The 20,678-nt window shown below is 35.3% G+C and overlaps 1 protein-coding gene and 1 long non-coding RNA gene across 3 annotated transcripts in view; one reads left to right on the top strand and one right to left on the bottom strand.

Annotated features, from left to right (window-relative positions):
- The first annotated feature begins 420 nt into the window (after positions 1–420).
- LOC307164100 overlaps positions 421–20,678 on the top strand; it is a 45,321-nt gene continuing 25,063 nt past the window's right edge. The window contains exons 1-2 of the long non-coding RNA XR_013822216.1: positions 421–572; positions 650–816. This is a non-coding gene — a long non-coding RNA (uncharacterized lncRNA). The remainder of the gene's footprint in view (positions 573–649; positions 817–20,678) is intronic.
- Positions 4,636–12,801, bottom strand: LOC307157237 (uncharacterized protein). Of its 2 annotated transcripts, none has more exons than XR_013820910.1 (6): positions 11,497–11,598; positions 9,014–9,075; positions 7,932–8,921; positions 7,643–7,800; positions 7,454–7,549; positions 4,636–6,028 (listed from the first exon to the last, which is right to left on the bottom strand). XR_013820910.1 is itself a non-coding variant. In XM_079869084.1 (6 exons), exons 4-6 carry the CDS (start codon positions 7,658–7,660, stop codon positions 5,714–5,716), a joined length of 429 nt encoding a protein of 142 aa, XP_079725210.1. In that variant the 5' UTR covers positions 7,661–7,800; positions 7,932–8,921; positions 9,014–9,075; positions 11,497–12,801; the 3' UTR covers positions 4,636–5,713. The 2 variants fall into 2 exon arrangements, 1 of the variants encoding a protein (XP_079725210.1); XM_079869084.1 differs by having other exon boundaries at positions 11,497–12,801.

Here is a 20,678-nt window from a genome sequence, read left to right as displayed (position 1 = left end):
ATCAGGAGAGAGATGAGAAAGTGTAGAGCCTGCGGTAAGCAGAACTAGCCTTCTTTCAAAACACTTAGGCCATGTCATAAGTGTAGGAACCCATAACCCAGTTACAGATTATTTCCACATCTGCATAGGTGACGATTACCGCAATTCACTAGAAATCTAATGAGATGCGTTTGTAAACCATGGTTTCCACCAAAATAAAAGCTTGATGCAGTTTGTATCAAAATAAAGGATCATGTGCTTATCTCTTTCAAGTATAGAAATTGGTACAAAACTAATTATGAAAGTTTATTTTATTTTTTAGTGCATTTGTTTTACAAAATATGGCTATTACTGTCATTGGATTCATATTATAACTATTATGTAGTAGGTGTAATGTAAATAGACACTGTAACTAAAAGAGGTTTGAATTTTTCTTTGTTTAATTTGCACACTGAATATGGGTGAGCTTTTAATTTTGAACTCTCAAAGTGCACCAGATTGATGAATTTAACATTAAATTTCCCAAAAAAAAATTCTCACGGGGGGCATATGCCCCCGAACCCCCCTAGAGGGACCGAGATCCACCCACCACAGTTTTAACAAAAATCCTGTAAGATAACAAAAATAACACTTGTATTGCTATGCCAACGCAGCTTATAGCTTGTTTTAGGATTCACCACTGTGGAGTATAGTTTGACTGTATTAATAAATGTCAAATTTTTACTTATTTCATCTGTTAACTCTCACTCGTTCCTATACTCACTCATTACATGGCATTAGTGGTTTTAATGAATAGGAGTTGGTATGCATATAATTAAGGGCGTGCAAAGATGGGTGGTGTTTATGATCATATAGTGGGCCGGTCTGGGCAAAAATGCCCGGGCCGATTTTTTGTCCCAGTCCAGCCCTGCACCCATCCCCGCCCCCTTTCACTCGCACTCCCAAGAAAGTGAGCTGTGGTTGTCAGGGAGCGGGAGAACATGTCTGCAAAATCTTCAGTAATAAAATTCGGCTACAAAAATCATAAAGAATATATTTGTAAAACAACATCCAGAAGAAAGCATTCAACTTCTTGTAAATTCTGCAGTGCTTCACTTTCAGAGATGGTGGGGACTAAGTTACGTCAAACTTTTATCGTCACTTGGAAAGGAAGCACAAAGAAAGGTAAGCTAATGTTATGTGTACCCAATAGCTGGGTTAAAAATATTGGGTCGTTCTGTTGGGTTATTCGGCTCATTTATTGGGTTGTTTCTATAACAACGCAGCCCGTTGGGTTAAAATTCAAATTTCAACGGTTGATCCCCGCAGCTAACAGAAGATACACGGGTGAGTTAATATTACACTATACAGTATATTGTATACATGTTTTTTTTTTTTTCGTTATAAAGTGACTTTAAGCTCTTACATAGTATTATTGCCGCTTTTTTTTTTATGTTCAGCCAATTATTTCCATGTTTATATCTCCCATTTGACTGCTTTTTGTCCGCTATCTGCGACTAACGACACCAATATAGCATATAGCCAGCCAATTTCTTAATACTTGGTTGTGATACTCTTCCTAACTTTCTATGTTCTTTCCCATTCTTTTTGGGAAAGTTATTCATATTTTCATATATTAACCGACGCGCTCGGCTTCAAGACCCAGCAGAAGCCTGGTCCATCCATCCAGTGTTGCAGTCACTTAACGTTACAGGAAGAAGGTATGCTGAGTTATATAAAGGCCTATATTGTAGCGCAAATGTTTACTTGTTTTATCCCAACTACAGTGTGCATTTAAAATACTACAAAGTGTTAAACTAGGGTGACCATACGTCCTCTTTTTCCCGGACATGTCCTCTTTTTGGACCTAAAAAAATGCGCCCGGCCGGGACACCATTCATTGTGTGCGTTTTTGCATTGCTTTAGATCGCGCCTTCTCGCGCCATTGTTCGGTCGGTCATGTAGTACGTAACGCAAAACATTGGTCAAACAGTGGCACATGGCTCCTGAACTGCGTTAAAAAAGAGCCCAAATGTAATTTCACAAACTATTTACCGAGACATTTCCCGTGTTCCCGATTAAAAGCCTGAAATATGGACACCCTAATTAAACATTTTATCTATACAACTCTATAAAGATTAAAAGTTAAAAAATATAACTATGACTCAATAAGATAGTAAGTTAATAGCCAGTTAAGTTACATAACACTTTTCAGATCTTTTCTATTGTCACTGACAATAGGCTTTATTTTTGTTAATTCACTTTTTATTAACTAAACTTTTTTTTACACAGGATGCTATGGATTCATGTAAGGGAAACGCCTCAGAAGTGGAACCTTGAAACATTAATCGACAGATTTGCAGGTGAGAGATAATGTAACAAGCATATAGCAGCATCACTAATATAGTGAAACCTTTTTTGACTTCATGAAAATTAGAACTTAGGCCTAATGAAGGATAATAAATTATTCAAATGACACCTCTCCTTAAAGGAGTAGTCCACCAAAATGTTTTAAATCGGTCATAATTTTCTCACCATGTCCCTACTAACCTGTATGAATTTCGTTCTTATTTGGAACACAATTCCCAAGAGGTTTTTTTTTTTTTTACATCAATAAATCCAAAATAAACCAGAACATTTTCACACAGAAATAAAGCCTTGAGTCACAAATGCATTTTGGGACAAACATGCTTGCTCATACATGCACACAAACATGCATTTGTATAGAACAGCCTCAAATGCACATTAAGGGGTGAGACCTAACACCCACACAAACACAAATGCAGTGCACACACATGCATACACAACTTCATTTCTGCTAATTTTGTATATACACATTTTTAAATATTTTTTTTCAATTTAAAATTATTTTTTTTCAGCATTTGGTTCATTAAAATAAATATAATTTGACAATTAAAACTCTACATCTTTTCTTTTAGTGGCATTTAAGTTATATTTTTGCAAATTTGTGGTGTTATTGCAAAACCAGACAATTTTAAAACACCTTAAATAATAATTGTTATTTGTTATTTGTCATTTGTTGATACAGCCTGTAGGTACATCATTTATGACAACACGTTTTGGGTAATATTTGATCCATGTGTGCATATTTACCATTTAAAAATTATTTTTAAAGGTTGGAACAAACATCATTTAATATTTGGAGGAGGAGGAGCAACGGAGGCAATTCCCTCATGTCCTGCAGCTTGGGGATAAATTCAACTGCTCACAAGCTTTAGTTATTGTGGGAGGAGCGGCACTAGAGCAAGACAGCCTTTTACAAGCTGTGGATACATGCTTTAAAGGGCACCTATTATGCCCCTTTTTACAAGATGTAATATTGGTCTTGGGTGTCCCCAGAATGTATTTGTGAAGTTTCAGCACAAAATTCCCCACAGTTAATTTATTATAACCATTTGAAAATGTCATTTTTGGGGCCTGTTTTAAAAAGAGCTGTTTTGGTCTATACCACTTTAAATGTAAATGAGCTGCATATCCCCGCCCTGCTGCTGGACCTAGATGATGAAGAGACTCCGGCACAGAATAAACAAGAATGAGAATAGACTAAACGTCTTGGAATGGTTGTTTGATACATTTATGTACTTACAAAGTTTTAATCGCGTCCCCTTTGCAATTATGGATGTGCAACACACACACACAAAAACTTTCGCGCATTTTTTTTAAACTAACTTACAAACACGCTTATGTGGCAAATATGAGAAGATGGCTAACGTTACAGAACCAGAAAACAAATGCTTTAGGGAGATAGACGTTTATGAGAGGTATTCATTTTACATTTGTTATTGCTGTAAAAAATAATGTACGTGACATAAAACAGTCTGACGTTGTTTGGTGAGACATCCTATGACGACGACAATAAATAGCTTTAGACGCATTTGTTGTTGAACTGGCTGACATCGATTGAAATGACTATTTGCTCAAAAATAATAAAATACACTTACTTCTTCTGGAGGTGACGTTGGATCGCGAACAGTATGAGCAAAAACCATACACATGCACACTTGAGGATTAACTTTGACCCTCGTTCACTAAACAGTCAGTCAGAACATGATTCTCGTATTTAGGAAGTTTAAGTGGCGCCTTTTCTTCATAAATAAAATCCATCCGCTGCGTTTTCAGTGGCTCTGATGTCAGTGAAGACTAGTATGTCCATTCTTACGTCCCACAACGGAAGACCTACACTTCTTAGGAGACATTACCGGCTGTCGTTGAAACAATGGAGGATGCAGATCACACTGTAAAAAAAAAATCATTGCTAATATTGAAAAATTCAAGGCAACACATTGCATTCACATTTTTATGTTTTCCCAACGATTAGCAATGTAATTATCCCAATTACAATAACGTTGTTGTCCTTACTAATATTATTTAGTTCTGATAAGGGACAGCGCTTTAGCCATGTGATTACCCCAACAACAATAATGTTGTTGTCCTTACTAATATTACTTAGTTCTGTTGATGAACAGCACTTTAAATTCCTCGTTCTACCAATGAATATATGTTTGCTCAGTCAATAGCCTCGTTCACAGCACTAGAAAATGTTTATCAAGAATATATTGATTCTCTTTCCACTATACTGGAAACTCACTTATTTTCCTTTGGCCTACATAATTTTTTTTAATTCACAAACTAAAATAAATCCATAAACAATGTCATACATTTCAAGTATTTTATTTCACTGTGACCAAGGGTGTATTTTACTGATTAAAAACAAAAAAATAGGTGGCACTATGCAATTAAACCTCTTCAAAATAATATTAATGAAAAATAAACACAGAAAGGCCACATAAATGTTTTCAATTAAGATAAATGTCACAGTAGACATTGTCACAGTGTTCTGGCACTCAGAACATAGCCCTAACAGCCGTAATTCACAGTAGCTGAACATGAAAACGTGTTGGGAGTAAATGTTACCATTGTAACCAACATACAAGAACTATAAATGCATGTCAAATGACATACCATATAACTCCAAAATGAAACCACAGAAAGGATACCAATTTAAGAGGTTTACAATCCAGAACTTCTGGGGCTCAGAAACATGGGCCTATACAGGTCAAATTACAATTAAAATGTGAAAAGTGTAAATATGCAATCAACACAACCACCATAAATGAAAAACTATTAATACACATAAAATTTGACATCAAATACGTCCACAAAAACCTGAAACTTACACAGAATTACTGTTTGGGCAATGCGAAAAGTTCAAAAACATTTTGGTTAAAAGAGCCCATCCAGCATTACGTTAGAGCATCATGATACAAAATAAAATATGGTGTTTTTTTAGGCTGTGTGCATATGATTGTGTGTTTAATGTAAATGTTTGTCTGTGATGATCTTATGCATGTATTATGATGGTTATTGAGCAACTGTAACCAATCCTCTTGGGATGTGTGGAAGTTTGAACATTTGGTTAGAAGAGTCCATCAGCATTAGAGTTGCCAAGGAGCAAAACAGAAGAGAAGGCCAAGGCAGGAGAGATCTGGGATATTGTATGGTACTGTAAGCACCATACACCAAAAAAACAAAACAAAAAACTTGAAAGATATCCTAACGATATCCTTAAGAATGCCATAAGTGTCTCTTGCATTTGTGCAAAAAAGCAAAACATTGAAATCAACCACACATGAAGGTGCAAACTATTGTTAACATGAGCTACTCAATAAGAACAGTACATTCATATTACTATTGGCCTATACAGAAATTGCCCTTGGCCTCATTTTCCAGCATTTCACAATGCTAGTTTGTTCTTAAGCGATCGGACACGCTTTGTGCATTTAGGTCCCATTTCCATAAAGACGCTCTGTAGAGTATCAAAAGTGTACTTGAGATGTTTTGGGTAGGAAATGTTGAGGGCGTATAAAAGGCCAAAAAGGTATGCCACAGCAGTGGGAGTATCAGCGATGTCCTGTAGAACTACAGATTCCTCCACAATCAATGAAATGTTTTGCACCTTTGGAGAGGAGGTTTCCACAGCACAGTCCTCGAGGACATAAAGCACCCCCACAGCCACTCCCTTTACGGCCACATCATCTGGATCATTTTCCTATAATAGAGATGTCAAAACATTAAAAGGTGATTTTCAACACACAACACAAAACACACACATCATCTTCATCTTGTAATTGTAATGGGGCAGCCGTGGCCTGCTGGCTAGGGGTTCAGGCTTGTAATCGAAGGCTTGCAGGTTCGATTCACTGTGTGCTCTGTGTGTTCACTAGTAGCTGAGGCAATCTTCTTCCATCCCATCTTTCTATGTTACTTTTTTCTCCATGTATTTCTGGAATGATGAGTGGTTATTAGGGCTGGGTATCGATTCAGATTTTACAATTCGATTCGATTTCGATTCGCAAGCTCTCAATTCGATTTCGATTCTCGATTCGATTTTCGATTCTCGATTCGATTCTAAATTCGATTACGATTCCACTCAATGAATATATATTTAATACAAATCCTATATTTATAAAAAAAGAAAAGAACATAAGTTTACAAGTGGTTAATTAATAAAAATAAATTAAGAGCTACAAACCTGTATATTAAACTCTTTTTATTTAGGGTACACTTGGGTACATTAAAACAGAACCCAACTCTATATTTCAAATACATACAATGAATAGACAGGATTTTGATGCAAGATGAAAAATTGATGCTGAAAATTGGACAAGTCAGAACAGTCGCATGCCTTGATCAAACAGGTTAACAATCCTCACATAAACCCATAAAAAAAACTTGCATATTTATCTGTCTAAACAGTCTGCGATGCATTAATTATAAAGTGTATATATAGACTCATCCTTATTAAAGTTACAAAAGTTCTTTAGTCAAGAGCAGTGAGTGTTTTTATCTGTTCCCTTTGTTCTTTGATTAAATTTAACGAATTAGTGGCTACTGTGTACTGTCCCTTTAAGAGACCAAGCGCTGCTGACAGAGACGCGGATCTCACACGCGCCTCATTCTCTCACGAGTCACAACTCTTCACGGTCATCATAAGACTGCTCTTATGTTATGAAGATACTCGACAAAAAGACATTTTGGCATTATTGTGTGTGTTATTGTTCGTTCAAGCGCGAAAGAGAGCTGTATTCTGGGCTATCGCGCACGCACGATATAAGCGCGAGTCTTTCTGTGGGTCACACTCAGGACATTCACGTCAAATATAATTGCGTAGGCTTGACATTGTGATTGCGATATGATTAATTATACAGCACTAGTTGAGGTTATTTTATGATTAAGAAAAAACAAACATAAAATCTCACAGCATTAGCTATAAAATGGAGTTCGCAAGCCTATGAACAATGGAGGAAAACTAATACTGGCTTTTGGGTAATAGATAAATGAATATGGAAAAAAATCGATTCGTGGCATTTGAGAATCGATTTTGAATCGACCACATTTAAAAAAACGATTAATCGAAAAATCGATTTTTTTGCCCAGCCCTAGTGGTTATTCTGTTATGATAATTGACACTTACAAGACATTGCTTGAAAAGTTGTCCAGGTTCCTCACAGAGAAAAATGGGAAGTCCTCTGAGTGCAGCATCCTGGCGGTGCCGGATAATATTAGAGGTCTATCAAAAAAGACAGGGGAAAAATGTCTTTATATCAGACAAAGAAACATTCACCTCAGTGAGCAGAGGTATTTTCTCTACTATAACTCATACCTCATCATCAAGCTTCATCAGGATGTGTTCTAGGTCCTTTCCAAAGGATGCTTTCCGGGAACGGTATGCCGAAGGAGTTTCGGAGTGTATTTCTCCACTGCAGCTCTAAATGTCCCCAGTAAGTTCTTATTGGTGATGCGAAAAAACTCCTCACCAATCTGTTAACATGTACAGAAGAACAGTGAGTAAAGCAATAGTGTTGCTCTGAATATTACCATGTAAATTAAAGTTTACAGCTATTTAAATGACAAGAGTAAAAACATTACTGTCAGCTTTGTAAAAAACATACCTGTTCTTTAAAGAATAAAGCAGGCCATCGATTTTGTATCACCATGACCATGGGTTGCTCCTCAACTACCTCCCTTCTCCTGAGGGAGAATGTCAGGTCCATCTTCACTCTGATAAGTGAGTCATCTACTCGGGCTTTCTTTGATGCTTCCACCAAGAGCATTCTTTGTTCCTCAAGTGAAGCATCATCATGTTCATTTGGATGGTTAGGACAATGGTTAATTTCACCACGTTTAGCCCTTTTCAGAGTGTATGTCATGTCACCGTCTCCCTTGGATTTGCTATTGATAGAGACTTCACTGCAACCAGCCACTCGGAGCTTTGCTCTGAAGTTACTGAACCTATTCCTAATGCTGGTCAACCATCCCTCATAACCATTGCCATCATTCTCTTTGAGGCACGGGTACTTGGATATCAAAGCGACAGCAATGGATTCGACTTCATGAGGCCTAGGATATGCCGTAATGTCAAAAGTCACTTGAGTAATTTTGTCCAGAATGTCTGTCTTTATGTCTCTTGTCACATCAATCCCTGTTTTGGTCTTTTCATAAGCTTCATTTGCCTTTCTTAATTTCAGTTCCACATCATGAGACAGAGGGGGGATAGTAAATGGAGAAGGCCAAACTGAAGTGCTGCGCAAATTCGCTGAAGTGGTTGGTGAGGGGTTAGTTGAGGTGTGCACTGGAGAATTTAAGCTTGCCGTATCCAACGACGATATGGATCCAAGGGACTGACTATCACTATTCTCAGGCTGGGATGCAATTTTCCACTTAATGTGCAAAACTGCACGATCATGGGGTAGTTCGGATATGTTTGACAAAGTGCAAAGTGCGTTTGCAAAATCAGGGTCCTCAAATTGTAATGTAAAGTCTCCCTGTAGCTGTAGCTTTTCTTTTAGCACGTCTATAAGGGCATCCACTGACTCTGGCACTTGTGAAAGATGAACACGCCGTGCCTCATCATCAGAAACCACAACACGGAGTAGCAAAGCCTACAAAGAAACAACAACAATGACTTTTAGCTTAGAGTAAAATTTTGATATCTTCATCAATTGACATTGAAAAAAATCTTAAGATAGCTCACCATTTTCTCTCAGCGCGAATGTGTTCTAAGGGTCACCCAGAGCTTTCCTCCAACAGAGTAGCCTGTCAAAGGATAGTAATGATTCAAGTCATTCATATCAAGAACGATGACCTCACCATAGCTGCTGTCATCAAGTTGAAAAGACCTATAATGTTCAAGGTACCATGCTACAAGCTTTTTGGATAGGAATGACACTTTGTCAGCATCAACTAAAATGCTCAAAATCTTGAAAAACTGTGGCTGACCATAGCATTGCCCAGCTGTGATGATCATGCCTTGACCATATTCTGTTCCAAAGAATTGCACTTTACGAGTGACAGAGACTGTTTCCACATCTGGGAATTTTCTTAACACAGCAGATCTCTGTGCAATGTCCAAAGATCCCACCTGAACAGCTCTGACTTTGTCAATGTAAAGGTCTGACTTGAAGACACTTTGCCCATCCAAATGGTATGCCATCAACTGCTGATGCTTCGTAGCTAAAGACATCAGCACATTCTTCGTATTATGCACATTACGGGCAATTCTTTTGAAGAGACCATGTTTGGATTCAAACCGCATGGTCCAGAGGTCCACCAACGGACCATAACAGCGTATGAGGTGTGTGTAGTGCTCAATGAAATGATGTTTTGGCTTCAACACAAAATTAGGAAATGTGGTTGTAAGTAGTAAGTGATGATCTGATAACTTGAATGCAAGATAGCTTAATGTTTCCTCTGTGAATTTGTCAGAGACAACAATCTGAACGATCTCTTTTAGATCCATTAATATTTCCCATGATGGTTCATTCTCTGGAACACAACCACCAACCATGAGGGGAAGTAATCGCAACAACGCCCAATTTTCATGCCCATTGCCCCCAATAGTACCCTTTGAGAGGGCTGCTTTAGTAATGATCTTTGGTTTGTTGACTTGGTCAGTGTTCTTGTATGGGAATGAACTGATGCTGTGATTAAGCTTGTCAAGTGTGAAAAATCTTTTAGAAATTAAATCTTTGAGGCACAATGACAATTCCACTGGAATGACCCCTTCAAAAAAATCATGCAAAATGTCTGGGGGAAATCCTGTCACAGGATGAAAGGAAGCCAAATGCTTACTTAACACACACTCTTGTTTTACCCCATTTACACTCGTAAGAGTTTGGTTTTGCTTTATGTCATCCACAAACCTATTGTGCTGCTCAATAGTTCTCAAAGGGAATTCTCTTGGTTTTATAGTACCTATTTGACTGTGACTGACCAAACAGAAACGACAAAACTTGTCTACTGTGAAGCTTTCTTGAAACCCTGCTAAGCCATGTGCTCCAAGATTATCTGCACAGACACAGAACAGCTTTGCTCCAACAGACCTCTGTAAAGCCTCCACAAACACCCCATTTTGCTCAACATGCTTTAGATCCTTTATCAGTGGCTCTAAAAATCTGTCATACCCAAATTTCTTGACATCAACACTTTTCCCTAAAACTCCCAACTGAATGGATGTCAGACCTGACCTGAACTTTGCTGGTAAATTTAAGATGACCCAATACACTGCAACTACCTTGTGGATCTTTCTGGATGTACCTAAAGGGTTGCACACTTCGAACTCATCGATGTACAGAGCTAAGCTGATTTCTACATCTTCACCAAGGCAAGCACTATTCAGCTTGAAGTACTGACCATCCTGGAAAGACCTGTAAACACCTGGTGAGCTTTCCTGTCTGAAAACTAATGCACCTGAAAAATCAGAGCGTCTCAAAAGATTTTCTAGCACTGATGCCAATGGTACATAGACAAATGAGTTCCTATTGCCCTGTCTATACAGATATTCTACAGGCTCAATCAGAGGAAAATTTTGTTTGAAATATACTTTTCTTCGGTGGTCAGTAGATAGACAGCCTTTCACAGAGGTTGTAGTTACTAATGGGGTGGATGTAAATAAAGAATCAACTATTTCCCCAACCAGAGTGCCTTCGTTTGAAATATTGTGTTTTTCAATAACCTCTGCTACGGAGCGAAAGGCATGGAATTTTGTGCATGTCAATATATCCCGAATTTCCTCAACTATTCGTTGAACTGCGCTTCTTGAGACGTGTAAAACAGTCTGCATACAAAGGAAAAGACTTGCAATTTTGTGTTCTACTGTTTCATACTCACAGTGACCTACTCTGTCTTCCCTCAACACATCATCTTGAAAGGACGTTGAAGCCACACTTTCATCACCTACACTTTCATCAGCAATGTCATCTCCAGAAATCACAACAGGCTGAATCACAGTTCTAAAATCTTTCAATGTGTAATGTTTGTGTTTCCTACATTTATGGGAGTTGAATGTTGAATATGTGTTTGTCTTAAACTCACAACCTAAGAACGGGCAAGGAACACTTTCCTGAATTTTAAGGTGATTTCCAAGATGTTTAAAAAAATCTCTTTCAGAACATATTTCTTGGAAATCACAACATTCACATTTGAATGTATAATTAGATTGATGGTGAACAGATGCACCTTTGCGATGATTTCTTGAAAGATGTGACCTTAAAGCTCCTTGAGTTTTGAAGACACACACACAGTTGGGGTGAACACACGGCCAATGGTTTGGTCTTCTGTGGTTAAGCTGGTGATGTCTGATGAGACCGTCTTGGTCTGCTGAATAATCGCAAAACTTGCAATGCATGTGGTGCCAATTCTCTCACCTGAAACATATAATTATGACATTCAAAGACTTAATATTACATAATACAAAATATTACATAGGACCCACACAATGCAAAAAAACTGCTTAGGTTACATCAAGCCGGAGGCTATATTGTTCATTCAAGGAAATAATTAAAATGCCAGTTTACTTTAGCTAAATAAAGTGTGTTTCCATATCATTTTTTACAAGTAAATAATGTGATTTTAGTTCCATAAAAGTATATATACCATAACCAAAATGTAAGGCCATTAATCATGTTTTAAGGTGTAAATCAGATTAAGAGTAAAACCACTAATAGAATATTACAATGACAAGTTAGCTGAAAAAATATCTTCACTAGCCATATAACATAGGTTACTCCGAACAAAATAGCTGGATGCTGGGCTAACTGTTACCAAAGATCCTTGATTTCGTGCTAGTTAGCTAACTTAGTCTAGTACTATGATTTCTAAACCACCTCTGCTGTTAGCATCTAGCTGCAAGTTAGACAATATGTTCTAGTTCTTGATAGACAGGCATGACTACCTCATCAAGTTTAGCTCATCAACTTAGAATGTGGTACAATTAACTTACACGAAATGTACTGAAACAATAAGTTAGGCTACAATATATTTCTGGCCACATAGGTATAATATCTGAACACCACACTTTAATGGTGGAATTATACACCGAAAAAAAAATTGGTGGGATGTTAAGTTAGGTTGCTAGTATTACAACGATGTCAGTGCAATTCAAACTAGCACATCTTCTGACGAAATATTTTCGATTAAATGCTTTTTTTGAAAATCATCCAATTCTTCTAAATCATTCCACAACTAAAGTGTAGTTTCAAAACGTAATTTAATACTTACTTTTACGCCGTCAATCCCGATAGTCCTAACTGGATAACTTGCAGATGAGAGAAAAACAACTTCGAAGGAGAGGAAAGCCCGCGTTGAGATCCATGTTGAAACCCCGGATGTCAGACAACATGCGCATGCGCTTTTCGCATTCTAATTGGCTGTTGTGCTTAATACGTTTTCTATGTTCAGTTTATTCTCAAAAACATGTTTACACATCATTGATATGCAAAACATTGGTCTAACATGGTTTTCTGCATACATTTATATTAATACACATTTTCCTGTCTGGAATACTAAAAATATCAACTCTACTGAATAAAACACCGTTTTATTTTTTACAGTGCACCGAGGGCGGGGTCTATGCCAAAACCAGATGTCAATCAAATCACGTCCGTGGGGCTTAGCTCATTTCTACGTCACAATGAGGAAAATCTAGAACAGGGTGTTCTGAGACAGTGCTTATGATTTATTGAGATAGTAAAAAAACTACTGGGTGGATTTTTATCATTCTAGGGTGGTTTTGCTCACACACTGCCAACACACATTTATGTTCAAACACCATGTAAAAGTGAATTTTGCATAATAGGTGCCCTTTAAATTATTTTATGTTTTAGACATTGAGTATCCAAAGCCTGCAGCAGCTGTTTGGCAGTTTCTACAACACACAATATTCTGTGCCATGAAGGAGTTCCATCAACTCACTGTCGCCTACTTAGGCAGTTTATAATTGGATAAGCTGGACAAGCTTTGGTTTGTTTTGTTTGTTTATTTTTGTTTTTGTATTCCATGTTTCTTACAAACATAATTGTAATTTTAGCATTAATATTCTATCGCCTTATGAGGCAGTTTATAATTGCATTACTTTTTTAATTTTTATTGAAACAATTTCTTACCTTTAGGAAATACATTAAAACAATTGCAACAATAACTTTTGAATGCAATGTCTAATTGAATGTAAATAAAGAATTGTTAATACTTAAGTTGTGATTTATTTACATGGCAGCATTTTGACCAAATAACCCAACAGATTAGTTTTTTGTAACCCAATTTATTGGGTAAAACTAATTACCTAATTTATTGGGTTAAAATAACCCAACAATAGGTCGGTGCTATATCAACCCACCATTGGGTTAGCTGTTGGGTCGTTTTTAACCCATCTTTTTTAAGTGAGTAAGTGATGTTAGCATTGTTCAAATTGCATTGAATTCTGAACAGCAGAAAATAGTGCATATTGCTGCCTGTTGTTTGTGTGTTTTTTTGTTTTGTATATTTTATTGTGTTTGTTGGCTGAAACCTTCACTAGAGTTCTGAAAGAATGACTTAATTTGAAACATAAATGATGTGTTTTGGTAGTTTTAATGCGTTTTGAATGTGAAATTAACTGCAGTGAAGCTGGAAGTTGGTTAAGACAGTGGATTGAAGAGCTTTGAAAAAAGTGATAATTATTGAGAAATACATACATTCTAATTTAATTTCATTAGAATATAACATTCTAATCTTGTCGGATAACAGATTATGATCGGGTTACAAGCATCACCTGTCAGTCAGGGGAAAAATGTAATGATGCCCAGTATCAAGTGTAATTAAAGTCCAAAGGGAAACAATGTTTTTATTACTGCCGATGTCTGAGAGACCACAACCCATAAGATTGGCCTTTCATTACAGAAAAGAGGGTCTCCACTTTGTTGCTAAAGTGAAAAATGTGTACCGTAATTGCTGCTAATGTACAGTATCAAATAATGTTATATCATTTTATAATTGTACTAAAATGTATAACTTTTTAAAAAGAACTGCAACATGTTCAAAATTGAAACCAAAGGAAGAAATATAAGCATTCCCCTGACTTACTGCTGTGGTCGCATTTTATTTATCTAGAGTCTAGATCATGTACAGTTTAACTCGTGTGGTGACCTGCACTTGTTACCTTAAAGCAATATTTCTGCTCTATTCAGTTTGGTCAGTTAGGAAGTCTTTAATTTTAGATAAAAGCAAAGATGATAGAAACTAGATCCAATTACCGAAGATATTTGTTTGTCAAATGGTAAAGGCCCATCTAAAAGCACACCCCATATTCCGCACATGTGTAGATATAAATGCAGATAAGCTCCTCAAATCGATGCTGGGGGTCTTAAAATGATCAGTGGGGCGAAAACTATCACCTCTTTGTCTTCATTTAAAGACAAAACGTTTTGAGCAAGCCAAGATTTAACCTCATCTAAGCATAATGAAAGAGAAATTAATGAGAATTTAACAGTTAAAAAGATAATGCAAGTAATTTTCAAACCAAAGTAATACACTACACAAGTGCGTGAAAATGTAAAATATTGCACTTTATTGCATGTAATACACACACACCCTACAACACTAATCCTAACCAAACATATAATACATATTCCACATTACACACCACTTCTAAATCTACCCTAAACCCACCCATGCATATGCACACATAAACTCCTTTCCGTGTATAAATTGCACAATAAACACAATGTGTGCTATAGAGATGCATTTAGTGTGACCGGGTTGGAATGACGTACCAATTTCACAAATTCCCATTTATGTTGTTTACGCAGATGGGAAAGGCATCGTTTTCAAAAGCTTGTATTGTCAGGCCCCCAAAATGGCATTTTCGTTGAAATGAACAGAAATGAACGGCCAAAACGTTTTCTGTTTTCAGTTGAAAATTATGTCATGTAAACAGACCCTAAAGCGTTTATTATTTATTGCACTTTAGTTTTGTTAATTGTTCATTTAAGTTGGCCTATTTATTATACAGTTATATATACAGTTTTATTCTGGTTTACTGTGTTCACAGAAGCACTGCGGGTGCTTGATGTGACGGTGTGTGAATCCTCATGTTCTGTTGTTTATGCTGCTATTTGCACATGTAAATCTACATGTTTGAGGTATTTGAATCAGTCACAGACTATTATCTATTCTAATTCCATTTAATTGTATTTTAACCTTCAAATCATGTCAGTTAACTGATGATGACTGGTTAACAAGCATCAGCTGTCAGTCAGAAAACAAAATGTTAAATGAACATCCCTACTTCATATATTTCAACTGAACCAACTAATGTTCAGTAAGTCTACGTAACATTTTGAGATTGATCTCCAAAATCTTTACAGTGTGTTTGTGATGGCAAGAAATGTACAAAGCAGCCAAACAAGTATCATTCTATACCATCCAACTGGGGACGCGAAGTTCATTTTAAATGAATAAAATCATTATTCACTGTATAAAGTATGCTTTACACTATACTAAATATAGGTCACCTGAAATCGTTACCTTAAAGAGCTATTTCTGTTTGATTAATCCCATAAACCCTAAAGGGACTGCATAACCAAGCAGAAAGTATCTATGAAGAGAGAAAATAAGCATTAACTAAAAAAAAAAAAAATGTTATGAATGAAAAAAGGCATAATATATAATATACTATATAATATACTACATATAGTTACATAATGAAGGCAGACTTCACTGCCAGTTCACTTCACTGTTCATACACACACAGCTCCATTGCAGAGTCCCCACTTGTATAGGTAGAGATCGTTCACAAAGTCCTCACTTGGCCAGTGTACAACGACATTGGTCTGTTAGTAATATAGACGTGTGTGTGTGCAATGGCACATAATAATGGCAAGTAAATTGGTAGGGACTGCATAACCAAGCATACAAAGCATCTATAAAGGCCTATATATATACAGTATATATATACTTATAGTTTCAAAATAAAGACAGACTTAACTGTTCACACACACACACACACACACACACACACACACACACACACACACACACACACACACACACACACACACACACACACACACACACAGGCTATTGTGAGTCCACTGTTGTATAGGTAGAGATCGTTCAGAGTTGAGATTCCATCTTGGCATGTTTAAGTTTTTTTTTTTTTTTTTTTTTTTTTTTTTGCATATTTGAAGTTATATTATAAAAAAAATGTATTTCATTTTTGTTTCTTCAAAATGACCAGATGCAGCAAGTCAACTCAAAAGTTTTGAATTTGATCTTAAAGAAGGGTCCACTGTTGGATGGTAACGAGCGACACATGTTTGGTTGCATTTAAATTGAGCAATATTTCAAACACTGACTATCTCTGTACATCAACATCTTAGAAACAAAGGAAACAGAAAAAAATGACATCTATTGATTTTATTAGAGTAGTAATTTTGTTTTAATGAATAGGCCACAACAGAGAATGAACTTCTTAAAGCAATAACTTTGCTGTAATGTCCACATCATAAAGCTTCTGATGTTTTATAGTGCTTTCATTGAAAGTATTATGATATTCTGTATTATTTGTTGGTATGGAACTGCTGCTGAGTTACAGAAGAAATTATTAAGAAAATTAGTAACAAGTAAATTGTTAGGGACTGCATAACCAAGCTCAGAAAGTATCTATAAAGAGAGAGTGTTAAATAAGAAAAAGAATATTATGAATGATAAGAGGATATTATCGCCTCTGCTTTTGAACTGTTGCCGCCGGGCCGTCTGTATTTTTTCCCCCGTTGTAGATTTAAATGGTCCTTTTTTATATAACTGATGGGTGATATATATATATATATATATATATATATATATATATATATATATGAAGAGTTCAGATGCAAAAGCCTCTAAGTGCCATCTGAAATTTTCTTCTAGAATGATAATTTTTATCACGCTTGTATATTTAAGTTAAGTAATTTCACTTTAATGACAATTAATAGCTAATTTTCATTTCGCTTTTAAGTGAAATTGTTGAACTTAAATATACGAGCTTGATAAAAATGATTATTTTAGAGGAAAATTTCAGATGGCACTTCGAGGCTTTTGCATCTGAATTCTTCACACACACATTTATATATATATATATATATATATATATATATATATATATATATATATATATATATATATATATATATATATATATAGTTACATAATGAAGGCAGACTTCACTGCCAGTTCACTTCACTGTTCACACACACACAGCTCCATTGCAGAGTCCCCACTTGTATAGGTAGAGATCGTTCACAAAGTCCTCAGTTGTCCAGTGTACAGCGACATTGGTCTGTTAGTAATACAGAAATGTGTGTGTGTGCAATGGCACATAACAATGGCAAGTAAATTGGTAGGGACTGCATAACCAAGCATACAAAGTATCTATGAAGGCCTATATATTGTGAGTCCACTGTGTTATAGGTAGAGATCGTTCAGAGTTGAGATTCCATCCTGGCATGTTTAAGTTTTTTTTTTTTTTTTTTTTTTTTTTTTGCATATAAGTTATATTATGAAAAAAAATTGTATTTCATTTTTGTTTCTTCAAAATGACCAGATGCAGCAAGTCAACTCAAATGTTTTGAATTTGATCTTAAAGAAGGGTCCACTATTGGATGGTAACGAGCGACACATGTTTGGTTGTATTTAAATTGAGCAATATTTCAAACACTGACTATCTCTGTACATCAACATCCTAGAAACAAAGGAAACAAAAAAATAAGGACATGTCTGTTGATTTTTTTTAAGAGTAGAAATTACGTTTTATTTAATAGGCAGCCAATACTATCAGTCGCATTATTAATATCTTAATTATATAATAATAATTGCATTATAATTATAACATTGAGTTGCAGATCCCCTCTTGGCATATATATATATATTAATAAAAAAATGCATATTTGAAGTTATATTATGAATAATATAATATATATGGTAACACTTTATAATAACTGCATCCTATTAATCATTAGTTAATCAATAAATAGTTAAATAATAAGCAGACATTAATAATCAGTTTATAAATACAGCTTTAAATGTTGTATTATTGATTTAGAAACATATCTATAATGTGTTTAATAATTTTATTTTCATACTTTATTAATTATCAATTTATCATTTCTAAATGCAGTATAGCGTTATTTTAAACCAGTTATTTAGGTGTTGTCAGTGATTAATAAGATCACTTAGAAAGTTTAGTAGATTCAGGTAGTTATAAAGCATTTAGTAGTGGTCAGTTCACTATTTTGTGAGCTCATCTGCAGTGAGGACTAGTTATGCCCTGTAAATAATTTATAAAGGAGATTTAAAGACTAAGTTTTCTTCTAAACAGAAAAAGGAAACAAACACAACACAGCGATAGAGAACATAGAAATATTAACAGCCTTTAAATCTCCTTTATTAATGTTTTACAAGGCATAACTAGTCCTCACTTTAGATGAGCTCACAAAAACAGTGAACTGACCACTACTAAATGCTTTATAACTACCTGCATTACAGTAGAAATACATGTTAATAAACCATTTATAAACACACTAAGGAACTATTACTATATGTCTGAATAATAAATATGTATGAATGTACATTTAAATAGTTTAATCATTTACTCACACTTTGTAGGTGATCTTATGAACCACTGACAACTCCTAAATAACTGCTTTGTAAATTATGCTATACTTCATTTAGAAACGATAAATTGATCATTAAAAAAGTATGAAAATACAATTATTAAACACATTATTGATATGCTTTTAAACCAGGAATAAAGCATTTATAACTGTATTTATAAACTGCTTATTAATGTATATTAATTCTTTATAAATTAATTAACTATTTACTAATGCTTAACTAATGAATAATAGCGTGGAGTTATTATAAAGCTCCTGAACTAAGCCGCCAGTTAAACAGCAGCTCTACAGTCTCAGAGCCTCTAGGACAGCAACCCATTCAGACAATAGAGAAGTGTGAACGACGTGTGTTAATGGGCCACTGCAGTTCCTGCTCCAGCCTACAGGAGCGCTGCTGAGTATGGACTTAAACACACACACACATGTAGGTCCCCACTTGGTCAAAAATGAAAAAAATTCACCAGAGCGTGTTTTAGCTGATTTTAACATGTTTTAAAGCATGACCAACAGGGGACTTGAAAAAAGTCCCCACTTGGCTCGGCGTTCCCCTGTTGGTGAATGTGTAACGACACCAAGGTCCCCACTTAGATAGGTAGACAAGTACACACACACACACACACACACACACACACACACACACACACAAAAATCAAATCCTATTTGCTAGTTGTGTTTCTTTGATAAATGTTATCATAGCATTAGTGATGTTTTTTGGTCTAGGCTCACATAATACAGTTTCTAAAGAAAATGTGTTATTTACTGCATTCACTTCCCTCTTCAGTTTCTCTCTGTCTGTATTTAAACTAGTATATTCTCAGTCTTGTAAACCAAACATATACACACACACACACACACACACACACACACACACACACACATATATATATATATATATATATATATATATATATATATATATCATCCTTTATCAAAAAAAGAAAATAAATAATATATATTTATGCATATTATGAAATATTATCAAATATATTGTATAAATTGTATATTGCGAGACTAACTAAACAACCCCCCATCTAAAAAATGTTTTTTTATGGTGAAATTTCTTTTATGTTGGGGACCCCCATAAAACTTGATTCAGTTCGACCACTGGGTAAATTTATCTTCCAATTATTATTTTTAAAACATCCCGAATCCCATGTTTCTTTAGCAAGAAATATTAAATATATTTGATAAATGAAAATATACATAATATATGATAAATATATGATAATATATATATATATATATATATATATATATATATATATATATATATATATATATATATATGATAAATATACAATACTGCCATATTTTGATACCAACTTTGAGATTGATATTTATTTTACTGAAAACTTTTTGAATTATTAATGGCCGTTTACACTAGACTTTTCCTTCCACTGACTACCATTCATACGCATGTGAAAGTGGGACACCAGAAACAAGCTCAAGTGAACAACCCTGTGAGAAATAACACAAGTGTTATTGTTGTAGAGTGGATTGTTTTTTTTTTTTTTGTTTTTTTTTTATTAATTTTAATTATTGGTTTCATGTTGAATTTATGTTTGTAAAAAAGCTGCAGCAGAGTTTGACGTCATTTCATGACCATTGCAGTGTGTGTAGAAATTTCACATGTTAAAAGAGTGGCCATGGCTTTATCTAGTTTTAAATTCATAATTTTTATCAGATCCTACATGTTTCACTCAACCCTGTTACTCCTGACATGATTTTCCTTAT

Source organism: Squalius cephalus (assembly GCF_949319135.1).
Source record: "Squalius cephalus genome assembly, chromosome: 1".
Taxonomy (NCBI): Eukaryota; Metazoa; Chordata; class Actinopteri; order Cypriniformes; family Leuciscidae; genus Squalius; species Squalius cephalus.
Note: the sequence above shows the minus strand (reverse complement) of the source record. Positions and strands in the feature narration are given on the sequence as shown.

Bases quoted from the DNA above. Each gene is read 5' to 3' on its own strand.
- LOC307157237 (XM_079869084.1), bottom strand. The intron at 6,029-7,453 runs GTAAGTGTCAAT...TCTCTATTATAG, and splicing joins AACTTTTCAAGCAATGTCTT to GAAAATGATCCAGATGATGT.